Raw genomic sequence first — 25340 nt, 5'->3', positions numbered from 1 at the left:
CAGAGAGGTTGTGGATGCCCCATCCCTGGAGATGTTCAAGGCCAGGTTGGATGGAGTCCTCTTGAAACTGATCTAGTGCTTGATCTAGCAGTTGGCAACCCTGCCTGTGACAGGGTTTGGAACTAGGTGATCATTGAGCCATTTTGTAGTTCTGTGATTCATCCGCAGAGAGGCTGGCTGAAATTGACTTTACCTTTGTTTTTTTTTGTGGTAAAGCATTCAAAATGTAACTCATCATCTGGTTCAATAGCTATCGTACATGAACTGTAGAAAAACAGGGATCAGTGCATAAGAGACGTTAGTATTCATACAGCCTGATGTTACACAGGGTACTGATACATTTTTCTTTAATTCATCTAGAAAGTACAGATGATATGAAGATCGTGAGTTACCACTGGGAAGAAATTAAAGGTCCTTTGCGGGAGCAGAAAGCATCTGCTGACACACCTGTCTTGCACTTGTCTAACCTTGTTGTTGGAAATTACACTTTCAGGTACACCTGCATGGATGATTTTCTTTTGAGTTTCAGGCATTTCTGTGATGTCAGCTGGATGGGGGTTTTTTTGGTGCTTGTGCATACCTCCTTAAAGAACTTCATTTTACTTCTGTGTGCTCTTTGCCTTCATTTGATGGGGACCAGTTTCATTAAGAAGTACTTGTAGTGATTTTGTGACACTGGTATAGTGATGCACTGGAGCACAAACCTATGCAAATCAAGGTATCAGAAATTAAATAACCTCCTACTTCCTGCAATAATAACTTCAAGAGAATATATATATATTTTTTCAGATGAGACTAAAGTCAGGATGTGAAAGTCATCCCCTGAATAGTGGTGACAAACACAATAGTATTGGCAGTCTGATCCATGCAAGGTCCCATGCTGTGCTAAGTTTTGTAGTTCTTATCTTCCTAAATGCCTTTGCCTTGTTGCTTTTTTCTTCCAGTTAATTCTTGCTGGCGATGGATTTTGTCCAGAAGATAAAAACAATGTTTATAGTCCTGGCTGCTTTAATTAAAATCCGAGATCATTTTCTGTACTTTTTAATTTAGCACCTTGTCCTGGACTTGTGCATTTTTCACTGAATCACTCTTGGCTGCCAATGAGTAACAGCCTGCAGGTCAGTATGTCATGTATCAGTGCAGCATCAGCAGAATGCTGAAGCCTGTTGATGACCAGTGTATGGCATACCTTGAACATGGCCCTTCGCATAAGCATTGCCAAAAATTGTTTCAGCTTCAGTTCTCTGTTCTCTACTGGAATTGTTCCATATTGTACAATGGCAGAAGACTATTATTTTCTTTTCCTCTTTTGAAAAGGATAGGGCTCACGTACATTGCTTTTAAGCGTGCTCTGAACACAAGGGAATTAAGAAATCACTTTTTCCATATGCCTTCAGGATAGGCTGAGGTATTTGAGCAATCCAGCAGCCTATTCAAGCTCACAGGAAATTAGCTGGAAGATACTCCTAACACACTTGGTTGTGCATCCATTGCAAAAGTGTGCAGTTGCTGATGGCAGGATCAGTAAGCATTATTGTTCTCTTTTGGGGAAGACTTCAAGAGTGGCTCCCTTCCATGATTTTGGCTGTATGCAGTACTCACAAAAAGGGTGAACTGAAGATGTAGCAGGTTCCCACACCATGGAGAACAGTCTGTCATCACTTTCAGGTGTCACATTTTCAGATAATAAGTATATGATAATGCTGTGTTTCTGAAAGGCAGTAAAGATTGTTTAAAGCCTATGTTACAGTGAGTTTTGACTTAAGATTTCCTTACAAAATCAGAGCTGATAATAAGCTCCATTAGTATTAGTAGCAGTTTGTTGAAGAAATAAGAAGTTATGAGGTGTTACTGTGCTGTGATGAGGCAGAGTCTGTGAATATCCACAGTAGTGTTGGGTGCAGGGATTGCTCTGCAGTAGCAGATGAATGAAGTCACTGTTCTTTACTGAGTACATTTTTAAAGAACGTACAGCAAAATCTCTGCAATTTGATGGAGTTGCCTTTGACTGCATGGAAGAGGTTTCATCTGGGATCCAGAATAGATGTGCATTTTTTTAATAAACACATTGCAAGCTGTGATTGAAAGCAGTCTTCTGAATTTCTTCCCACCTTAGTTGAAGGCTGTGTCTTTCTACAGCGCAGGTTTGTAAAAATTAAATCAGTGGCTCTGTTTTAGGGAGTGATTTTGTTCTCTTTGAGTGCAAGCAAAATGGGAATCTTTGGCTTCTGACTTGTCAGCAGTCTGATCTACCAAATGTCCAGTCTTGCCTTTTTCCTGTTGTAGACTCACTGTGATTGATTCAGATGGAGCAGCCAACTCCACAATTGCGTCTCTGAGTGTCAACAAACCAGTGGATTACCCACCTATTGCAAATGCAGGACCTAATCAGGCAGTCACTTTGCCCCAGAACTTCATCACGTTGAATGGAAACCAGAGCAGTGATGACCATGAAATTGTCAGCTATGAGTGGTCACTCAGTCCCAGAAGCAAAGACAAGGTTGTAGCAATGCAGGTATGCCTATTTCTCCTTGCACAGTACTAGAAAGTTCTTTCATCTTTGCCTTTAATATGATGAGAAACATACAAAAGTAATTTTTCAGAAGAATTTAAGTATCCAGAGTGCTGTTGTTCCTTTCTGTTGTGTTCAGCTTTTTAGACTCTATTACTATTTGTGATTTTATTTTTCTTTTTTTTTTTTTTATCACTCCTTATGGCCATTTCTGTTCCCTGCTATTGCTTGTGTTCTGGTGGTTTGGAAAAAACTTCAGTTCACTCTGCCTAATCCTGGACCCTGGAGCTTGCTCCACAGATTTGCATCTTCTGAGAGGCTAGACGTGATGCAAACTTTTTTTTGAGAGAAGATTAGACTTGCCCAAGTTTTTGTTCAACAGTCCGTTTTCCTGGAAACTGTAGGACTCAAACAAGAACTTAATGTTCTGAGTGAAAACTTACAAGACTTTTGTCAATTTCTTGCTGACACACTGGTGTGCTTTTTGGTTCAACCTTAATAAAACACGGGTTTCCTATGAATGCTAATTGATTTTACTCTTTATTTTTTATGGCTACATATTTATCTTTTATCTTCTGTTTTTTTAAATCTGAGTTCTCAAATCAATACAAATATAATTTCAGTGCACTTAACACTCACTGGGGTGCAGGTTCTTGTAGATGATTAAAGTAATTAGTATAGTGACTCCAGCTTCAGAACTTCAGAAGCCATTTTTAAGAGAGATGTGAGCTCTCTGTGTTAAAAAGGCAAATGCTTTAGGCTTTCCAAACTGGAAAGAGACCACTTTGTATAGATCATTTTTAAAAATAAGCTCTGATGGTCAGATAATAATGTATCATATCCTTTAGTTCACATTAGACTTCCTTGAATAACTGTGATAATTGTAATTTTGGTTGATGAAGATGGAAAGGTTGATTCCTCATGAGATATGTAAATGGTCATTGTGTTAGCAAAAGGGCATAGAGTTGGGCCTAATCATTTTGTGAGCTTTTGTGTATATATATGTGTGTGTGTATTAACTAATAGTGCTGGAAGTATATGCTCAGAACAGAGTTGCTTTGTTTAACTTTTCTATTTCCATAAGCCTACCTGGCTGGAATCAAGTATGCTGTTGTTCTTTAGTGACTTATTTTTGCATTTAACTATTTTTAGAAATAAATACTAGATTAAACACTGTCATTGTTAATGTCCCATGTGTCTAACAATTATTGTTCAGAAATAATGCAGCAATTATACTAAAAGTTAAGAAATTAAGACTTTATGTTGATAAATATATCTCTGGATTGATAGACAGTTGCAGTACTGAATATATGACATCTGCCTGTACGTCAAATTTTAAGTATCCTCTTTGTCTGCAAGGTGCTTTTGCTCAAGTCATGTACTTATTTGGAATTAAAATGTATTTTACTTTTCCTCCACGTCTGCTCTCTCCCATGAGTACTTTTTCTCATCTCTCTCTCACTGCCATGCAGGGAGTGCGGACTCCATACCTCCAGCTATCTGCAATGCAGGAAGGAGATTATACCTTTCAGCTCACAGTCACAGATTCAGCAAGGCAGCAGTCCACTGCTGAGGTCACTCTGATAGTACAGCCTGGTAAGCTGACTGACTGCAGGCATATCTGGGTCCTTCAGGGTGGACCAGCCTGAATGCCTTAGCAATGTCATCTCCTTATACTCTGATCTCCTTATACTCACAGAATCATAGAATCACCAAGGTTGGAAAAGACCTACAAGATCATCCAGTCCAGCCATGCACCTATCACCAATAGCTCCCACTAAACCATGTTCCTCAACACAAAATCCAGACGTTCCATGAGCACCTCCAGGGTCAGTGACTCCACCACCTCCCTGGGCAGCCCATTGCAGTGCTTGTATTGCACCATTCAGGTGGCAGTCTGGACATCTGGTGTTCCTGCATCAAGGACTCCTTCACCTCTGTTTCGTATCAAAACAAACAGTAAAAAAAAGTGCAGAATTCCAGGAAATCCAGGCAGTGATCCTGAAGGCTCCCATTGGCCTGATTATATAAGGCGCTATGCATGTTTGAGAGTACTAAACTAAAATGTAGCTTTCAGTTTAATACCCTGCTCAGCTGTTCACCGTGTCAGTCAGTGATTTGCTCAATTTCTTACTGTTTTGCATTTCTTCAAGAATCCTGGTGCAATCTGAATTCTCCGTACTTTTTGCCAGATGAAAAAATGAACTCTCTCAAGCAGAGAGTTTCAAAAGCTGCTTCTTTCACATCATTGTTTAGATTTGGGAGCTGAATGATGAGTAAATGCAAGTGCACCAGGCCTACAAAGTATTTTTTTTTTTTTTCCAATTTTTGATAATATATTTGCATATTGCAGGTTCTTACATCTGAAATGGACATTTCTGCTCATGTGAAGGTCTCATATTACACTGTGGAGCAGTGTTATGTGTCCCTCATTTTGCTCATTCTACAGCTACTTCTAGAACCATTGAATGCATTGGGTTGGAAGGAACCTTAAAGATACTCTAGTTTCACCCCTCCTGCCATGGGCCAGGACACTTCCCACAAGACCAAAGCCCCATTGAAACTGGTCTGGATCACTCCATGAGTGGGGCATCCACAGCTTCTCTGGGCAACCTCTTCCTGTGCTTCACCACCCTCTGAGTAAAGAATTTCCTCTTAAATGTCAGTGACCCTTTTTAGGGAAACTTTGCAATGGGCATTTACCAAAGGAACCAGGAATGTGAATTGCAAGTACAACATGTATAGGTGGTATGTTTTAGATTGGTGACAGTGTTGAAGTAGGAAGGAGCTATTGCTGAATTCAGGTTAAAGTGGAAATGAATATACAGGAGAATAGTAGTGTTGGTGGTTTGCCATGCCACAACAACAACATTTGGGAACAGAATAATAAGTTATATTTTTTCACCAAATCCTCAAAGGCTCGAAATTGAGACTAGCTTAGTGGCATTGCACAGACCTTGAGCACCAGGAAACTTGGCCCGGTATCTTCTTTACCACATTTGTGTGGTCACAGTGGTGGAGGCAGATAAATACCACACCACTCCTGTCATAAAACACTTTTATACAGTGTACTTGAGCAGACTAAAGAGTTCATGGAGTGTTACTGTGCCTTCAGATGTGACTGAGACAGGGAAGAACGTGCTGTGGAATTTCACTAGTTGCAGAGCTGGTCTCTCCCACCAAGTACTTTTTATTGATTTGTGTGTGCTATATGCAATCACTAGGAAGTGGTGGAACAACTTAATCCTAGAAACCATTTCCAGGGACAAGAACAACAAGAAAATCCTCAAGCTCAGGTTCACCAGAAGGAAGTCATGTCTAACCAACCAGATAAACTCCTGTTATCAAATCACCAACCTGGTTGATGAGGGGAGAGCAGAAGGGGCTCTTATTGGCATATATACCCAAAGGGAGTTTGCAGAGAAGATGGAGTCATACTCTTCAGTGGCATCCAATGCCAGGACAGTGGGCATAAACTGGAACACAACAGGTTTCCTCTGAACACCTGGAACACCTGTGTGCTGTGTGGGTGATGGAGCACTGGCACAGGTTGTCTAAACAGGCTGTGGAGTCTCCTCTTGGAGATCTTCAGAAGCCTGAACATTGAGCCTGGACAACTGCTTTGGGTTTCCCTGTTTGAGCAGGGGCTGGACCAGGTGTACCCAGAGATGCCTTCCAACTTAAGCCACTGTGTGGTTCTCTGAATCTCTGGTTCATGCTTTTTGAGCCTCCTGGCAGGCTTCTAATTTTATATTCTGTGTAAAATCTTGCTGATTGACAGTCTTTGCTAGCGACTAACCAGCAAGTGTGATACATTAAATCTTATTTTTACAGAAAATAACAGCCCTCCAGTAGCAGTGGCTGGCCCTGACAAGGAATTGACGTTCCCAGTAGAAAGTACTACACTGGATGGAAGCAGAAGCCAAGATGACCAAGGCATTGTCCTCTATCATTGGGAAAATATCAGGTAATCAGGTACCTAAAGAGATATATTACTAATCTACAGTTTAGAGGAAAAAAAAAAAAAAGAGGGAAAGAAAAAAAGAGAAATTACTTGACTTCCAGAGCCTCTTAATACTGTTGAAAGTATTTGAGTGTTTGAAAACTGCTTTGAGAGTTTCCCTCCTTAGGTGGTAAAAGGTTGAGAGATAAGAATTTTAAATTCATCTAGGCTTGCTTATGTTTTATTCTGTGTCATCTTGAAACCTGGAGTCACAAAGTTATTTTATGAGGAAATTATAGGAACTCTCTTATCTTCCATTAAGGAGGGTAACAGGCAGAGGTGCTCTCCTGTAATGTGTAATTTTTTCCTGTCATTGCTTTCATAATCTCTTCAGTTTGTTGATAACAAAGGAAAAATTATCCAAACAATCCCTTTAGCCAGAGCTTTCATTAGAAATGACTGAAGCAGTCTTGAATAGTGATTAAAAATGCTGTAGAGAAGCTTGTAATTGTATGCTCAAATACAGAGCTAATTGATCCTTAATAAAAGAACAAAGGTATTATTTTGTGCAGCTGTCCTGTCCACAGTACAGAAATGAATTTGTTGGCACCCACTATGTGTTGTAAGTGACTTTTAGGCCAGCAGCATTTGCATATGCTCCCACAGAACAGTTCAGCAAGGAGGCTGAACTGAGGTGCATTTTCTGCTCTTCTAATGATGGTATGTGTGCTGCTTGAGTGTTTTGAATTTCTAGAAAAAGAAGCAATTATAAACTCTCTAATCTAAACTCACTGTGTTAATTTCTTTACTGTCAGTGCTTGTAGAAGTGATAGAACCCCAGTATCCATAACAGCAAATGATATGAGTGGTGCTGCTCTGAGAGAATTTTGTCTGGCTTTGACAAATTATTTTTATGAGATGTTTTGTTTCAGTGGGCCAAGCTACGTGCAGATGGAAAATGGTGACAAAGCAATAGCAACTGTGTCTGGTCTTCAGGTTGGCACCTATCGCTTCAGACTGACAGTTAAAGACCAGCAGGGGTTAAGCAGTGCATGTGTGCTGTCTATTACTGTGAAGGAAGGTAAGCCTATTGCTGCTGCTTAGGATGTAGTAGGCAGCTTGCCAGTTAGTTTAGTCACTGACAATGTAAAGAAACTCGGAACAGGAACAGCTAATGTATTTGTTGTCGTCTTTCAAGGGATTCAAGAAGAATAACTTCCATTTTGTAATAAAGGAGTATTGCAAGTAACTGCTAAAATCACTTTCTGCTTTTACATCTCTCTGCCTTCCACCCCACCCTTTCTCTCCCCCTCTTTCTCCAGCTAATAATCAGACCAGTGAGGCATTTCATTTATCATCACAGCTTTCCAGAGCTCTGTCTTATCAGTTTTGTTCTACACAGAAGTCAGTGATGTCTGACTTCTGGAAAGAAAATGTTTTCATGCTTCTCTCACAGTTCATGTTATAATTTCACTTTTGCAGTGAGCAAAAAGCATTCAGGATCTGTAGTTATTATTGGATACTTTGCTTAAATACAGATATGAAAAAGTAAGATTTCACATAAGCTTCTGTTACACAGAGCGCAGCATAGTGCTCTTGTGCTGAGCTGTGTTTCTGAGGCAGGTAGACAAAGGTGATCAGATGCAAAAGTTACTGTGGGACTACGAATAGAGTACCCTACAGTGCTTTGAAATATATTTTTTGGATAGTGTTTCTTGTCAGTGTTCTATTCAGGGTGCAGAGCTGCTTTTGTCAGATTATTGTAATTCCTGAGCCAAATTCTGTATACCCGCTCATCTTTTTCCTGTCCCTTTGATACAAGATTCTCTTGTTAGTGCCTGTAATCATCAGGGTAGAGAATTAAAGAGTGGGTGTGTTGGCAATGGTATATCACATCTTGCATGAATTGAAAGCAAATTCTTCTCCACTACTTTTATGGCTAGAAAACAACAGTCCACCCCAGGCACATGCTGGTGGGAAGCATGTTCTGGTGCTTCCCAATAACTCTGTTACCTTGGATGGCTCAAGATCTGCTGATGACCAAGGGATTGTGTCATATCTGTGGATTCGGGATGGTCAAAGCCCAGCAGCAGGGGTAAGTTTTTTTGAAGGTTTTAATTGGATTCAAATTCAGCTCTAAAGTTTGTTGTTCACTGCAGAAGGGCAAGCAGGGATGACTCATGAGATGCAGCAGAGGATGCTGTCTACATCTGATTTATCTCCTCAGCTCTCTCTAATGCTTTGGTTCAAGTAGCTTGTGTCATTTTCAGTAGTGCAAATTGGTAAGAACTGCGAGAGGAGAAGGGAAGATGATAGCAAAGCTTCTAGAAGTAATTCACTTAAGTATATGAGGAGGACTGGAGGGATTTCAGTTACAGCTGGCAGAAATGTTGAAAATTCATAAACTTCAAGGAGAGGAAATGATATATAAGAAAGCAGAACTAATGATACTAGAGTAAAATTGAGAAATAATAACGTGACTGTCTCAGGCTTTCAGGTAGATGGGGACTTGAGGATGTCAGCTGTTCTATCCGAGGTGTTTTTTATTTTGTTTTGTGTTTTGTTTTAATGAAAAGAATCTGTATGCAGAGATCCTTATTAACTCCCACTTGCAAATTTGCATTATTCTGCTATGAATTGTGGATAGGTCACATTTGTCATAAAGCTAAAGCAAGAGCTCACACTGTCATATCAGATACCTGAGTTGATATTCGTATCTGCAATTTCATCTGAGGGTATAACCATGCTGGTGCCTGTTTTTGCAGGATGTGATCCTTGGCTCAGACCATGAAGCAGTATTGCAGCTAACAAATCTGGTGGAAGGAATCTATATTTTTCACTTGCAAGTGACAGATGCCAAAGGAGATTCAGATATTGACTCTGCTACTGTTGAAGTGCGGCCTGGTATGACAATTAAAAGGTCATCGATACGTTGTGAATACCTCATCTTTGTTCTCCTTCTCTCTTCTTCCAGTGTTGACAAGATTTTGCCAGGCTAAAACACAAATAATTCTCTCTTCCTGTCATCTTCTTGCATTTCTCTCAGTTGGCATTGTGTGTGTTGAACAAGACGTGTCGGAGTTCTTCTTTCCCATTTGCAGCATTGCTCTCCTAGATAAATATATGAAAATTACACATCTTACTCTCTTAGTTTCAGATGAGACAGGATTGCTTTATTTGGAGTGTCTGCTATTATGCTGTGTTTGGGTTCTAGGAGAAAAACAACATTAATCACTCACTGATGTTTATACTTGCCTGCTAAGCCAAGGCTGTTCACAGCAAAGAGCCCAAGGAGCTGGGAGGGAATAGAATTAGGACAGCTGACTTAAACTGGTCAAAGGTATATTCCATACCATATGACATCAAGCACAAGTTTTGTAGAGGGTGGCACTGCATCTTGCTCTCTTCCACTGCTCAGAGGGTGGTGGTGAGCAATTGCTTGTGCATCACTTGTCATATACGTTTTTATATGTATACAGTCATGACTATTTTCCTTTGCTTTTTCTCTGTCTTAGTAAATAGTTTTATTAACCCACAAGTTCTACTTTTTTTTTATTCTCTCCCCTGTCCCATTGGGAAGAGGGGAAGTGAGCAAATGACTATGTGATGTTGAGCCACCTACCAGGTTAAATAACAGCACTTAATGTTTTCATTTAGCTACTTATTGGTTTTCTGTCATACATTGTAGTTTCTTGTTGTTTTTTTTGTGGTTATTGATGGGTTTGGCAAGTAGCAAGATGTGAACTGTGCATTAAGTTTAGGTACAAATGCTGCAATAATGTGTTTGTGTTGGCTTTTTCCTTCTCTTATTCTGAAGAACAAAAACAAACCCCCAGGACTTTCAGAATGTTTTAAATTGGCTTGTCATGGTCTGATATTGCTCATATATAGTCTTGTCTTCAATTGTAAGCTCGGTGGTTATGTGATGGAAACAATGAGTTGGGTTTTCAGAAAATTAATGTGAGGCAAGTCTGTCAGATTTCATGTTTGTCTGGTTCCTGGGGAATTATTTTATTTCTTCCTCACTTTATTATTGAATGTAGTCATGTGGGAGTTGGCTCAAAAGTATCATTGCATGTCTGGGAAGCTTGTTTCGTTTGCAAATGCAAATATTATTTGAATATATTTCTTATGTTTGAAGAGAAATATTTTTGGTATTTCTGAATCTGACTGTCCCCATTTAGGCTCATTCCCTAAGTCTTGGATACTACCCTGTGAGTCTGTCTTTGTATCCCTTTTCCTCATTGGTAGCCAGTAGATCACTGGCAGGTAACTTAAAAATTAGACTTACCTAGCACTTACCTCAGACCTTCACGTGGCAGCATTATGGGAAGCAGATGTTGTTTTTCTGCACAGAGATGTGGTAATGCTGAAATACACACTGCAGTGTTTTTTTCCCGAACTGATAAAAGGTGGAATTGCTATCTTACCAGGTTTATTTCAGAAATAATGTGAAAAAGTAGGCTAAGTACTTTTGTAGGAACACAAAGGGGCTGTCTTATAAGTGATGTTGGTCTTATGCAGGGAAATACAGTATTGATAAGTAATTGTAATACCACATGTTGTCTTCATTCAGTGCTGAAATATTTTCCAGGCTCTGATACCAGACCGTGTCTTTCTTCTGTTAGATCCCAAAAAGAGTGGTCTGGTGGAGCTGATTCTGCAAGTTGAGGTGGGACAGCTGAGTGAACAGCAGAAGGACACACTGGTGAGACAACTAGCTGTATTGCTGAATGTCTTGGATTCAGATATCAAAGTTCAGAAGATACAAGCATTCTCAGATATAAGGTACAAAGATGCCCTGCTGTGCCAGGAAGATTTATGATTTTCATCAAGTCTTTCACAGCTCGCAGTTAGTTGCAAAATATTGTAGAAAATGTTATTGAAGATGCTATTGTGTATATTTTAAGAAGTGAGTTTCCTCTGTTGTGGTAGGAAATTGATGAAGTGAGCTCTCCAAGAGCTTGGTTTTTGAATATTTTATTTTAAAAAATCCTCTGCATATATTATCTTTTTTTATTCCCTTAATTATCTTTTATTCCTTCAAAGAAAGTTCATGCAGAATTTCAGTTTCTCTGTTGCATGTAGAGTTACTATTTTTCCCAAATGCTGGCTGGAATAAGATGGACAGACCTTCTCACAGTGAAGCAAATACTGTATTTCAAACTAACTTTCCAGCTGTATCTGATCACGCTTACTTTGGTTCCCCTTTTTTCCTCTCTAAGCTTCTGATACTTTTAAGTACCTTATATGCATTTGCCCAGGTTACTGATCAGAAAAAATCATTTTTTCATAGAAAAAGGAGCAGATTTTGCAGTATTCTACATACAGTATCCTACTCCAAAGTAAATATCTTTTTTATTTGTGTTAGAGGGGTGGAAGTGGCCAGATGCAGCATGATTGTTAAAAACCTGTTGACATCATACTCTGAATTACCTCTTGTTAACTGCTCGGTGATTTAAAAATCTATTTCAGTATTTATTCACCTCTCTGGGAAGCTCTTAACATTAAAAAAAGGAAAAGAAAATCCAGTGTCTATAGCTATAGTACCTTTAAGTTCAGGTTGAATATTAGGAAGAAAATTATTTTAGTGAGAATCATGAGGCATTGGAACAGGATGCCCAGGAAAGTATTGGAAGTCAGCATGTCTGGAGATTTTCAAGGAAAGGGAGATGTGGCACTGAGTGACAGCTTGTGATAGATTAATGGTCAGATTAAATGAACTTTAGTTTTCTTCTCCAGCCTTAAAGATTCTGTGTTGAATTGCAGCTTCCAACTACTACTTGTCAACTAGAGCTGTTCCCTGAAGCACATGATGTTGGATGAGATCAGTACTACCAACACTTCTTGAAGTTTCTAGATTTCCTCTGACTGCTTCAGGATGCTTTGTGATAGGTACTAGACAAGTGGAGTGAAAGCAGACATTGAGTACATTCTTCTCATAAAGTGAGAGTCAGGAAGACCTTTCTTGTTCTCACTCTCCTGCTGTGAAGAAACTCAAGAACCTACTGGTGCTTCTGGCTCAGAATAAAATAGTTGCTGTAATATTTGGATAGAGCTGGCTGATGTATAGACATAATTCCCTAATCTGTATCAGTAGTGATGTTTGCTTTTCAGAAACAAGCAAAACCGAAGGCTGTCAACTGAACACCTGACAGAAGTAATCTCAGACAGCAGCCCTAACCCATACTGTTCTTTCTACAGCACTGCAGTTGTGTTTTACGTGCAGAATGGGCATCCTTCCAAGGTGATCAAGGCATCAGATGTGTCTCGAACTCTGCACGTGCAGCTTCTGAAAGAGAAGGCTGACTTTCTGCTTTTTAAAGTCCTGCGAGTTGACACAGCTGGTATGTTTACCATCTGGTGCCTGGGATTTTTCTTTCTGGAAGATGACGTTGAGGATGATACTTAAAATGCATGCTCATGTGTGTTAAACCAGTACCAGTTACTTGTGTTCTTTTAAAGATATGCTTTTGCCTGCTGTTATGGATAAAGCCTTATCTGACATAGATTAGGAAAACCTGGGAAACAAGGAGAAAGATACACTACTCGTATAATCTTTTGTTGGAAGATGAGCAAACCTCACCATAGCCATACTATAGAACGTTCCATGTCTCTTCAAGGCTTTTGGTGTTCAGTAGTAGGTGTATAAATGGTCAGCTCATCACTGTGTTCACACTGTCTTCTAAGGAGATTGTATTTGCATCATAAGTGGGCCCTAGGGGGTTTCATAGTGAACTTTTGCTTGAACTTCAAAGCCTAGCCTGACGTTAAGCTGTAGTAGTAACATGACCCCTGTATGACACTCATATTACAGATATGACTTCCTCTATCATTTAAAAATCAGCAGATAACAATCCAAATGCAAACAGAGTATGCAACTGTAGCACTAAAAGTAGTCGTAAATTCTGATTTTGTTCATGTGTTGAAAAGGGCTGTTGTTTTACTGTGAACACACTTGGGTTACCAGAATATATAGGCATCACTTGAAAATATTGCTTAATAGTTTGCTGCACACAGCAAATCTGCCACTACAAGTTTAAGAGGAATAACCTTACTTTATTCTAATGTGACATGTTGTTCTGTCAGATTATGCTGTAAGCATATGATGTATCTGTATGTCTACAGATTCTGCTGTAAGCATATGATGTGTAACTGTTCAGATCCTTCAATTCAGTTACGAAATACTGAAATGCACTTTGGTGGTAGTGTGATGCTTGTCTTACAATGCTTGGTAACACTGGCATTCCTGAGATCTCAGGTACTCTAAAAGTTCTTACAAATATGTCATAAATGAAGGAGGAAGTCTGAACTCTGCAACTTCAGCTCATCATTACTTGTGGTTGGATGAATCTGTTCTCAACTTGCATGCAATTTCAGCATTGTATGCATAAGATATTCTCACCTTTCTCTTCACAGCCTGCTGAAACTCACACCTGCTTAATACATGACATCAAGAAGGTTATGAATTAGATGCTTTACCACCTACCTAGTCTCACAGTAAAGGAATGCATAGCAAGTTGTCTATTTATACAGCTAACTTACGTTTGTTATTGCTCTTAGCATGTCTTTTAAAATGCTCTGGACATGGGCATTGTGATCCTATAACAAAGCGCTGTATTTGCTACCAGCTGTGGATGGAAAACTTAATTAATCGTTATCTAAATGATGGCGAGAGTAACTGTGGTGAGTCATTTTTCTTTTTGTGAGACTATTCCTATTTGCTAACAGAACAGGAGGTAGATGCTGGAACATAGATGTTAGAACAGTATCTTTATTGTCCAACTTGCCAGTATCCTTCTATACAAAGAAACATCTTGAGATTATTTCACTCATGTCTTGAAATATTAGAGACTTATAAATAGTAATCCTTAATTTAAACTTTTTGAATATTTTAGGAACAGAATTTTAAAAGTGTCACGGAGTGGAAAGTGTAAGAATTTTAACTATCAAGGGTGAGAACTTGAGTAAATTTGGGACCGTGTGGCAGGTTTGTTTGATACTGCGTGCGTTGCAAAGCTCTGGGGTGCATTCATCAGATTTTTGCAAAGCTGAAAAAGAAAGCAACAACTTACATTTTCTAAGTTATTGTTTGATGCTTCCGTGCCAGAAGCGTGACCTGACCTAAGGAAAGCAAACTCCAGTGTTACAGACTGAGCAATATAGTCATCTATTAATCTTTAACTTCTTAAGCTGATTAATTACACTGTGGTTTGTTGGGTTTTTTTCACTTTACCTGTTGCACCTGGAAATCTAGTTTCATCATTTTAATCACGTCTGTATTCCATGGCACACCTAAAAAATCAAGTTGAATATTACATAGGGACCTCCTATCTAAATTAGTTTAAACAGTTTTAATTTAATTAAATAGGTATTTTGTGTAGTTGAAGAAAAGCTGAACTTTTAGTACTCTGAAGACTTAGAGACATTTTGCTGAGCAATGCTGTAGCCTTTAAGTATCACAGAATCTAAGGGGCTGGAAGGGACCCATTGGGATCATCAAGTCTAACCTCCCTGCTGCAAGGTATGAAGTAGAAGCACTTAGTAGTTGCCTCTGACCTGTTTTCAGATAATCCTAGAAAGGTATTTAGTCACAATCTGATAGTAAGAAAGGAATATCTTACCCCACTCTGAAGATAAGGACTCACTGAAAAAAAACTCCCCAAGGAAAACTGTCTTCTAAGTACAGAGATATTTCCCAGAGCCTTAAACTGCACCCCTTCCAGTTGCACAGGTGAGCTGCCTGTACCTGTGCTCCCAGGACTGGCCAGTCCTCTTTACTAGGTGCTCAGTCATTGGTTCAGGCTGTGACCTAGCAGTTCCCATACACTACCAAGGCAGGTGCCCTGGAGTAGGCTGCACAGGAAAGTGTCCAGGTAGGTTCTGGATATCTCCAGAGAAGGAGACTCCACAGCCTCTTTTGGTGGCTGTTCCAGTGCTATGTCACCTTCACAGTAAAGATGTTCTTCCTTATATTTGTGTGGAACTTCCTGTTTTGCAGTTTCTGCCTGTTGCCTCGTTTTGTCACTGCACACCACTGAAAAGAGTGTGGCCCCATCCATTTGACTCCTGCACTTGAGATATCTTAAATAGTGATGAGATCCCTTCTCAACCTTCTTCTCCAAGCTGAAAAGTCCCAGATTTCTCAGCCTTTTCTTGGTTCTGTTGACATACTTGAAAAAGCCTTTTTTGTTGTCCTTGACCTCCTTTGTCTGATTTAATTCCAGGTGGACCTTAGCCTTCCTCATTACATTTCTGCAGGCCCTGACAGTGTTCCCGTATTACTCCCAAGTGGTCAGGCCCTTTTTCTAAGATTCATAAACTTTCTTTTTCCCTTTGAGTTTTTCCATGAGTTCCTCGCTCACCTACAGAGTCTCCTGCCACTTTTGCCTGATCTTTTACTCTTAGGGATGCACTAGTCTTGAGCCTGGGAGAAGTGGTGCTTCAATGTCAACCCAAAAAGTAATGCTGTAGAAATTGATAGGAAGCACATGGCATTTGCTGCAAGCTGTGAAGTAAACTGTGGGCAAAGTATCTGTTAGCAGTGGTTGCTAATTTAAAAATCAAAATGTGCAAGTAGAGGAATCTGTCACTGATCAGTTGTTCTCTTAAAGCATTGCTGAAATGTCAGACAGGGTACAGCTATGTTTGAATTAGAGAACGAGGACTGAGATGGTTACATTATCCTCTTGAATTCCAGCACACGAGAGAAGAGGCCGACCCCCAGCTCACTACAACCTCCCTTCAGGAAGTTACAGAGAGCAATGAGGTCTCCCCTGAGCCTCCTCTTCTCCAGGCTGAACATTCCCAGCTCCTTCAGCCTCTCCTCATATGGCCTGTGTTCCAGACCCCTCACCAGCTTTGTTGCCCTCCTTTGAACACGTTCCAGGGCCTCAATATCTTTCTTGCAGTGAGGGGCCCAAAACTGGACACAGTACTCGAGGTGCGGCCTCACCAGTGCTGAATACAGGGGAAAGTGCTGAATATAGGGGAAAGATGATATGAATATGAATATAGGGGGAGATGATATGAAGGTGCTGATATCTCCTGTACTCCTTGTGTTTCTTTTTTTCAGAGTGGAGTATACTCTATGTGACTCTGTCTGCTTTCATTACGATTGTGATCTTGATAGGGCTTGCCTGGTTCTGCATCTGCTGCTGTAAAAGGTACGTGATTTGTGTTTCTTTTTAGTTGGGGTATAAGCAGCAACTGCACACAGCTGCCATATTTTAGTCCAGGCCTTAGCATTAAACCACTCAACTCCTTACAAACAAAGCTTCCTCCAGTTGTTTCTGTGTATATATTCTTTCCTTCTTTATCTTTTTTTTTTTGGGGGGGAACAAAAAAAAGAGGAATATCTTTCTGTGGCTGTTTGCATTCTTCTGTATTTTGAAAAACAAAAAGCCAATGCTGGAACATCCTTCAAATTAAGAGTTTATTTATGTCAAAATGCTGAGTGTGTACTGCAAATTTTCATGATCTTGTCACACTGAGTCCTCCAGCTACTCCATGCTAACAAAAAAAGTAAGTCACATCCTGAAGGTCACTGAGATAAGACATGCAGATGGAACTGCTCTCATCCTGTCTTTGACAGGAAAAGTAGGCATGACTGTATGTTTATTCTCCTCTGTACCCAACATCCTACCTTGTCTTTCCCAGTGAGCCATTAAGAAATTATTAGAAACAGAAGTCTGCTCAAATTCAGATAACTAGATTTTTTGCTGCTACGTGAAAAAGCACAGCAAAGAGATGCTAAAGTGTTATAAAAAATGATACATTATTCCTGGACTTTTAACTTTATCTGGGGTATCTTTTCAGTGCGTAAGGGTTGCTGTTTGAAATGCACAGGTGTTGGTATTGCTTTCTTTTTATGGTTGAAGAAAAAGTCCTATTTGGTAGAAAACACTTAAATAGGAGTATGTCTTACATAAGTGTGGGATGCAGCCTTAAAGGCTTGTGTCGATTTGCTAAGAAGGAGGGTGTTCATGGAGTTAGCTGCTTCCTTGCTTTTGTCCTCACATAAACACCTGAAACTTAAGGTGAGGATTTGCAGCTCTGTAGGAGTGAATGCTGGAGAAGAATGAGGAAAAACGAGGTCAATTTTTGGCTGCAGACCAGTAAAGCTTTGTTCCTGCATCTGTATGAGGGAGCCATTCTCTGTTTTTGACTGGTCTTCTCTGTAAATATGACCAGACAAGCTTTACTTAAACTCTCTTAGTTTTAAAACAACCAACCAATTAAGGACACATCTAAACAAGGAGCTAAGCAGTTCTTTCAGAAATTTTATTTGGGAACTGATAGATATGTCTATCTTGCATCTAGCTAATGTGTTGGAATTGAACAAACTGAACCTCTGTGGGCTAGGAAATAAGGTCAGCCTTTCCTGATTTCTTCATCTTTATGTATAAGACAGAGCAAATAAATTCTACTCTCTGGTCCAGATTGTGCAGCTGATTTTATGGGTATAAACTGGTACAACTCATCTTGAGTGGAGGTTCTGTATAGAGGGTATGTAGCCATGTGGGAATATAGGTGGATTTATGTGAGAGCTAAATATCTTTGTGGTAATTTCCTTTTTAGCAGAAAGAGGACTAAGATAAGAAAGAAAACAAAATATACCATCCTAGATAATATAGATGAGCAGGAAAGAATGGAGCTACGACCCAAATATGGTAAGAGCTACCTCTTTATTCAAGCACTGTAAGCTGAATTCAACCACCAAGTTCACAGTCAGTGGTTCTAAATTGATGTGTACAATCAGGAGGAGCACAGAAGCTGGAGTTGGCTGGGAGTTGACAGAGGCAAGCATAGATGGAGAAATGATTGGACAAGAATGGCTTCATTCCTCTCGCAGTGCCTAGGGATCAGACAAAGTTCCGAGCTTCTTCACTAACTGTAATTTAGCATCTGATTGTCCCTCAGACTTTTTTCATGTAACTTCCTTTCCCTCACACACACGCTTCGTAATTTAGATCTGATTTTATCAGTGCACGACGATTCCCTTCTGGATCATAAGTGCCTTCTTAAGCATCAGGTACTCCAGCTGCTAACCCCTGCTCACGTATATTTTAATTTACTTTATTTCAGTTTTTAGAAGGGAAAATATTAGAATCCGGGGAAATAAAATCATAGTGAGAAATAGCTTTTGAAATAAGAAAAATGTAAGATTTCTCTAGAAAATATGACCTCTCATTGCCAGTCGCTTTAATCAGATAGCTGTGCAGAGAGACAGATTTCCAGATTCAGGCCATTAGCAGGTGGTCACTATGTACTAAGATCACTTAATTAGCCATAAACCATTGAGGCTGCAGTAAGATCAAAACTGTATCCACCGGGCCATATTTTATACCTCCCAGACCAGTTTTTTTATGAGTGGTGAAAGTGATGCAGGCTTTTATGCTGAGTTTCAGAGGGTGTTTTCAGTTGTTTTTTCCTATCACAGCAGAGTACAGGATGATCAAAAGCTGTCAGAAATTAGATGTTTCTAATGAGCTTGCTTCTTCTTGTTGTTTCTGTTTGTTTTGTTTGTAATTCGTAGGCATAAAACACAGAAGTACAGAACACAACTCCAGCCTGATGGTTTCTGAATCAGAGTTTGACAGTGATCAGGACACTATCTTCAGTCGAGAAAGGATTGAAAGAGAGAATCCTAAAACCCTTATGAACGGATCAATCAGAAATGGTGTTTCCTTCAACTACAGCTCCAAAGACAGATAACTGAATGAGGGTAAAAGCACAGAACACACTGGCCCAACGCATCTAAAACGTGTTGACTAGCCTCTGATTTTCTAAATCAAAAACTTCCTAAAGTGTCAACTAATTGCAGGTGAAAGGATAAATTTCTAGAAGAAAAACAGTGGGTAGAAAGGGAGAAGAAAATATGTAGTCAGCTAACTCCTATTGTTACTGCTAGAGAAACATGGAAAAGCACATAATATTTCCTGCATGTTCCATGCTGATGTTTATCTGAAATTCAGAAGGCCATTTTTCTTGTATTGTACTACAAAATTAGCCAGGGTCATTATGCTACTAACAATAGATGGTAATTGAGATACATATAAATTGATGTCCTGTACTCCTGTCTTTTTCTCAGAGGAGCCATGTGATTATGAAACTGACTTAAAACAGCAAGAACCAATATGCAGTATTTCCATTCCTGCTGTAGAGAGCAATATGTTACTGCAGGCTCCATTGTCAGGTTAGGTCAGGAACACAGAGAGGGAGCATTTGTAATGCACTGTGTTTTTCTGACTGTGCTTTGTGACTACCTTTTCTAGTGTAGTGATCATCAGCTGAAAATACCTTTGCTTTTAAAGGAAGTTTACAATTTTCTAGTTGCACTTAGCTGTAAAGTGATGTGATACATCTTTGTGTTGTAGGATGCAATGTTCTCTGTATTTACATGTGTATGGTGGCTCAGTGTGGTGTCTGCAGGGAAGTCCAACCTTAGGTTGCTTCTTTGTAAACCTTTACCTTTGTAAAGACAAAGGCACTTCTGCTTTTCCTTGGGTTTGCTAGGCTTTAAAGCCACGTCCCCAGTACTGTTCTTGAAATCACACATGGAAGGTCTGGCTTTTGTACAAAAGCCTCACTAGTGGGGGCATAGGAATCTGTGGCACTGGTCTGGCAATGATGCCAGCCTTTCCTATGGGTTCTTTGCTGACATGTTGGAAGCCTTAGGCTGAGCTAGTATGTTGTAATGCAGAAGAATTCCCCTTGGCAGCACTTTGGACAGGTTTTTTTGCTTGGTGTTTTTTTGTGTGTTGGTTGGTTGGTAGTTGGTTTTTCGGGGGTTGGACTCAATGATCTCTAAAGGTCTCTTTCAACCCCTACGATTCTGTGATTTACTGTAATCTGACGGTGGAAAATCCATTAATGGAGAGGGGTAGAACAGCATAGAGATCATGAGGGGCAGATCAGAAGGGGCACAGAGAGAACATACCTCACCCCTGTAACGAAGAATAGCGTGGTGGAGAATTTCTGGAGCTTTCTCCACTCCTTCATAGAATTCTGACACAAAAGATTGGTTGGGTTGAACGCTGGCTCCCATGATTGCATGGTCTCACACATTTGACTTGTTGTTTTAATAGCAGAAGTCTACGACGGTAGCAGTACCATGCTGAGGACCTGTGCCCATTCCTGCATTTCTGTGGAGACCTGAGTGTGGTCTCAGGTATCATAGAGGATAGGCAGAGATGGACTAAAAAGGGTTAATGCAAGTTTTTCTTTTCTGTGTTTTTCCCCTTTCCTCCAACAGATGGAAAATCAATTGTCTGATTTGCTTTCTTTAGAAGCCAAGTTTTAACTGTATATGGGTTTTAGGATATTTATTGAAATGAATCTGCTTTCTCGTCCTTCCCCTTTTGGACTGTATTTGTATATTTAATTAGTTACAGAATCATGCAATGGCTTGGGATGGTAGGAACCTTAAAAATGATATAGTTTCAACCCTCCCTACCATGTGCAAGCTTCAAACTCGCTAAACTAGGTCTTAGATGAGGCTGCCCGTGTCACCATTCAACACCATTCAACCTGGCCTTGAACACCTCCAGGGCTGGGGCATTCACTGCTTCTCTGAACAACTTGTTCCAATGCCTCATCATCCTCTGAGGGAAAATTTTCCATCTAGTATCTAACGTAAATCTCCTCTCTTTTAGTTTAAAATCATTCCATCTTGTCCTTCACTGTCAGACTGTGTGAAGTGTCTGTCTCCCTCCTGATCATAAACTCCTTTAAGTACTGGAAGACCACAACGAGGTCTCACAGTGGACTTGCTTGAACAGCTTTGTGTCTTTCTTGTGCTGGTGGCATCATACCTGGATCAGTACTCCAGATGAGACCTCACATGGGCAAAGTAAGGGGGAACAATCATGTCCTTTGCCCTGCTGGCTACCCCTCTTTTGGTGAAGATTACAGTTGGCCCTGCAGACTGCAGGCACGCGCTATCGGCTCAACACATTTTGTCCACTTTTTGTCCACCAGGACACTCACACCCTTCTCCACAGGGCTGCTCTCAGTGTGTTGTTCTCCCAGTGTGCACAGATCTGGGATTGCCCTGACACAGGTACAGTACTGTAGAGTTGCTTTGTTGAACTTCGTTAGGTCCATGTGGGCTTATATGGGCTTATGTGGGTTATATCCAGTTTGTCATTCACCAGCACCCCATCCTCTGCAAGGCTGTTCTCAAACAGTTCTTTGCCCAGTCTGTACTATACCAGGGAATGTCCTGAACCAGGTGCAGAGTCTTGCACCTGACCTTGTTCAACATTATGAGGTTCATATGGGCCCACTTTGCAAGTAGGCCACTGTCACCTTTACAGACTTGAATTGCCTGATGTGAACCTCATGGAGTTTTCTCTGCTTGGCATTCTTTGTATCAAATGCATAACTCAGCTTTATGTAATCCACAGAATGCTGAGGGTGCACTCAGTCCCATTGACAGTGATATTGAACAGCATTGTTTGAGGTATGGACCCTTGAGAGACGCTGCACATTTCAGTTTCCAGACATTGAGCTGTTGGTTGTACCTGTAGATGTGGTCATCCAGCCAGTTCCTAATCCATCTAATAGTTCGTCCATCAATTCCATATCTCTCCAGTTTAGAGGCAAGAACATTTTGAGATGCTGTTGTCAGTGGTGTTACAGAATTCTAGGTACATTACATCAATTGCTTTTCTGTTGTCTTCTGATATCTGCTCCATTGTAGGTCAGTGGATTAATCAAACACGTTTTGCCTTTGGTGTTGCCATACTGACTATCTCTGAACGCCTCCCTGTCTTCCATGTGCTTTCATGTAATTTCCAGGATAATTTATTCCATCTGATTTTATCAGGCAAGTAGAGTCAAGTAGGACATTGCTTTGCCTTTAGGCAGGACTGTCTCTTCTCCTGGTACACAATACCATGCATCAATCTCCAGCTCACATTCCCAAACACTGTGCCTGTTGAACTCCTCTGGTAGCGTAGCTACTTGTGTAGCTATGCTATCTACCCACTACTGCTTCATGTACTGCAGCAACTCCCGTATAGCAGGGCTCCATGCATCATAAGGTCTGGACAGGTATTTTAGTCCCTGGGAGATCTGTTTGGATGGAGATGGAAGCACTACAGTCTACCTGTGCTGATATTTGTGTTTCAGCTACAGCCTTACTGTGCTTTTTTTTCTTTCAGTGGGTCACAGTCTCCCGTACAAGTTCAAACTTTTGATGAAACAGTTTCTTCCATTTTCTTTAGTAACATTTTCATAAGCTGAAGGCCATCAATTTCATCCGTTCCAACATCCTTCTTTGTGTTTCTTCTGTAGGAACTGGGAAGCTGAATATTTGGCTGCAGTAGATTTGATCTCCCTGTCAGATGCTGAGGTCCAGGGCTTGATACTACATGCAGGCCTCTCACATACCGCAGGAATGCATTCTTCTTACAGTAAGAAGACTCAACAGGACAAACTTCAGCCAATCCTTAGCGTTGTGCTGTGTATTGTCTGCTCTCCAGCTTTTTCTTCCACAGCATCTTTCCATTACTGCTTGTGCTAAGTCTCTGCAGCCTGCCTTTATCAGTGAACTTACTGTTTAGCACATGTCACTGCAGTCAGCACCCTTCAGTTTTTGTCAAGTCTGTCACGTGGGTGTTTGGGGGTTTATTTTACATTTTTCAAGCCTGGTGCTGCAGGGTAGCAGATGGTTCTTTCAAGTACTCTAGTAAAACAGCAAATCAGAAACCTGTTCTTACCAATGCTACAGAATTCCCTGGGCTGTTTCTCCCACACACACACACTTGCTGTGGGTGCTGACCTTGAGATCAGTGGCAAGCCTTTGCACCGTGAGATCATCTGCATGATTTGGCTGAAAATTTCTCCCTGTAACAAGTGAGAAACTGGTCTAATGCTTCTTATTGCCCAAAGCCTTCCCAAATGGAAGATGCTTACAGAATGCTGTCCCCTAGGTAACACTTTGACATCTTCATTGTATTTTATTTGCATTTTGAAAGCTGTTTTTTGAAGAGGCCTCTAATTCTAATGGTGTAACTGTTCCATGTCCTCGGAAGAAGAAGTAATTCTTCGTTCATAGTACGAGGCTTGCTATTAACACAAACCTGCACCAAGATTTTAAATTAATATTTCTGGCTCTGTGAATTTGAGGTATGACATGTATCATTTGCTCAAGCACAGTTTTGTCAGGAAATAAGAAGTGAGCGTAGCAAGGCTTTTATTTCAGTTCAGTCACATTTTTGTTTCTAGAAAAACTGCTTTACTGGTGCATGTTGAGGTGGAATGAAAGAGAAGAATAGCCAACTGTTAAGGTATAAACACAATGGCTGAATTTAGGACTGCTGATAGCTTTCTGATTTGGATTATCAATTACATTTGGGTTTGAAGCAAGTACACAGTCCTCACATTTACTTCCACACAGCTTTCCTCTGTACACAGAAAGCATATGGCAGCTTCCTTGTGAAATAGGGATGGAGGTTTTCCCACCAGTCTTCTCTGCTCTTCTAAGGTACAGCTTTGCCATGTACAGCTCTAAGTCCATTGGAAAGAAATGCACAGCTTGGCACTGGTAAGATGCTCTGTTGGAACACAAGCAGCGTGCCAACACTTGGAGTTCATCATAGCTTTGGTGTAAGTTCTGGATTCTCACTTTCATCTTGGTTTTACATTTATAGATGCTGGCTGATACATGCACAAGTAGAGGTTATCTAGCTGTGTAAAAGGGCTGCCTCTGCTGCCTTTTAAGTAGGGAATATATTTAGAATAACTTCCTTGCCATTACTGCCTGATGCAGTAAAGAGATTCAAGTATTCAACGTTGTCATACTGCAAATAATGTTCTGTGTTTATAATAAATCACTGCTGCAGTACAAACTGAAATTTACCTGGGCGAGTCTGCTGTGATAGACATCTAATGCATCTGTTGTCCCGTGGTTCAGCCTTTCATTCAAAAAAAAAAGTGAACAGTCTAATCATAGAGGAGTTTATTTGCAGGGGGAAAATAGGATATTGTTGTTTCATTTGTAAGAATTCACTTACAGCTGCATCCTTCTGGGTAAACAGAAGATGAGCAGTCTTCTCTGCCAGACCTATCACATCCAGGTTTGTGATAGGTCTAAGCACATACAGCTCCTTTTCAAGCACCTGTTTCTTTCACTGTCAGATGTGGTTGCTTATATAATGTGGGTTTTTTTCTTAGTTAATTGTGGCAAACAAAATTAAGTGCAAACATGTAAGGAAGTTCGCTGTGTCAAAAACAGAGAAATTCTCAATGCTGAGTTTGAACTTTCCTTCGACAGTTCTAATATTCTTGAAATAATTTTCTTAGGCAAATTTCCTATCCTTCTTTTAGATTACATGAAACTAGTTTTGTACCTCAGTATACTGGTAGTGGGCTCTTGTCAGCTGGAGTTTTGGGATGGCAGTAATGAAACGACAAATATTGGTCTTCTGAGCCATTTTTATAACCATTGAGAAAGGAAACCATTTCTCTAGAAGGAAGATAAGCTAGAAGTGAATTAGTTACCTGACTAGAATATTGAGCTCATACCTCTGCAGCAAAGGAAAACCTACACCATCATACACCTTTTAGGTCTAGAACTCCCCATGACAAGGGAGCCTTAAAGCTTAGAAATAAAATACTAAGAAACAAAAACACAAAAAAAACACCTTTCTTTTGCTTAGGGTATGAACCAGGTGCGGATGAGCCACACAGCATGTAGCTGGTCTGTGTATAGAAAAACTTCTCCCTGTGGGTGGATGGGTGAGCTATTGATACAATTAATCCAATTCTAACAAATGTTACTTACTGAAAATGACAGTGTATTGTGACTGGAACCATTTCTGAGCTGAAACTATGATATTTATGTAACTACTAATAAAATTTTGTCTTTTCTTCTAG

The 25340-nt window shown here is 40.2% G+C and overlaps 1 protein-coding gene across 8 annotated transcripts in view; it reads left to right on the top strand.

Moving 5' to 3' along the window:
• The window catches only part of KIAA0319 (KIAA0319 ortholog), a 54741-nt gene that overhangs the window by 26986 nt on the left and 2415 nt on the right, over positions 1 to 25340 (top strand). For 2 of the 8 annotated variants that reach the window (XR_006171613.1, XR_006171616.1), the window contains exons 9-21: positions 361 to 493; positions 2287 to 2515; positions 3985 to 4108; positions 6347 to 6479; positions 7388 to 7536; positions 8399 to 8550; positions 9221 to 9359; positions 11084 to 11243; positions 12660 to 12802; positions 14019 to 14141; positions 16531 to 16621; positions 18036 to 18127; positions 18994 to 24071. Coding sequence is in view for 6 of the 8 variants with exons in the window: in XM_042836046.1 (XP_042691980.1) it covers positions 361 to 493; positions 2287 to 2515; positions 3985 to 4108; positions 6347 to 6479; positions 7388 to 7536; positions 8399 to 8550; positions 9221 to 9359; positions 11084 to 11243; positions 12660 to 12802; positions 14019 to 14141; positions 16531 to 16621; positions 18036 to 18127; positions 18994 to 19172 (1847 nt within the window). In the remaining 2 variants the exon portion in view is untranslated. Of the gene's footprint in view, positions 1 to 360; positions 494 to 2286; positions 2516 to 3984; positions 4109 to 6346; positions 6480 to 7387; positions 7537 to 8398; positions 8551 to 9220; positions 9360 to 11083; positions 11244 to 12659; positions 12803 to 14018; positions 14142 to 16530; positions 16622 to 18035; positions 18128 to 18993; positions 25332 to 25340 lie in introns of those variants that run through there. The other 6 variants (XM_042836072.1, XM_042836029.1, XM_042836046.1 and 3 more) reach the window with 5 other exon arrangements.

The sequence above is a fragment of the Centrocercus urophasianus genome, unplaced genomic scaffold (assembly GCF_019232065.1).
Source record: "Centrocercus urophasianus isolate 14NV4802_14NV808 unplaced genomic scaffold, USGS_Curo_1.0 seq_11, whole genome shotgun sequence".
NCBI lineage: Eukaryota > Metazoa > Chordata > Aves > Galliformes > Phasianidae > Centrocercus > Centrocercus urophasianus.
The sequence above is the reverse complement of the archived record's forward strand: the minus strand, read 5'-3'. Positions and strand labels throughout refer to the sequence as shown.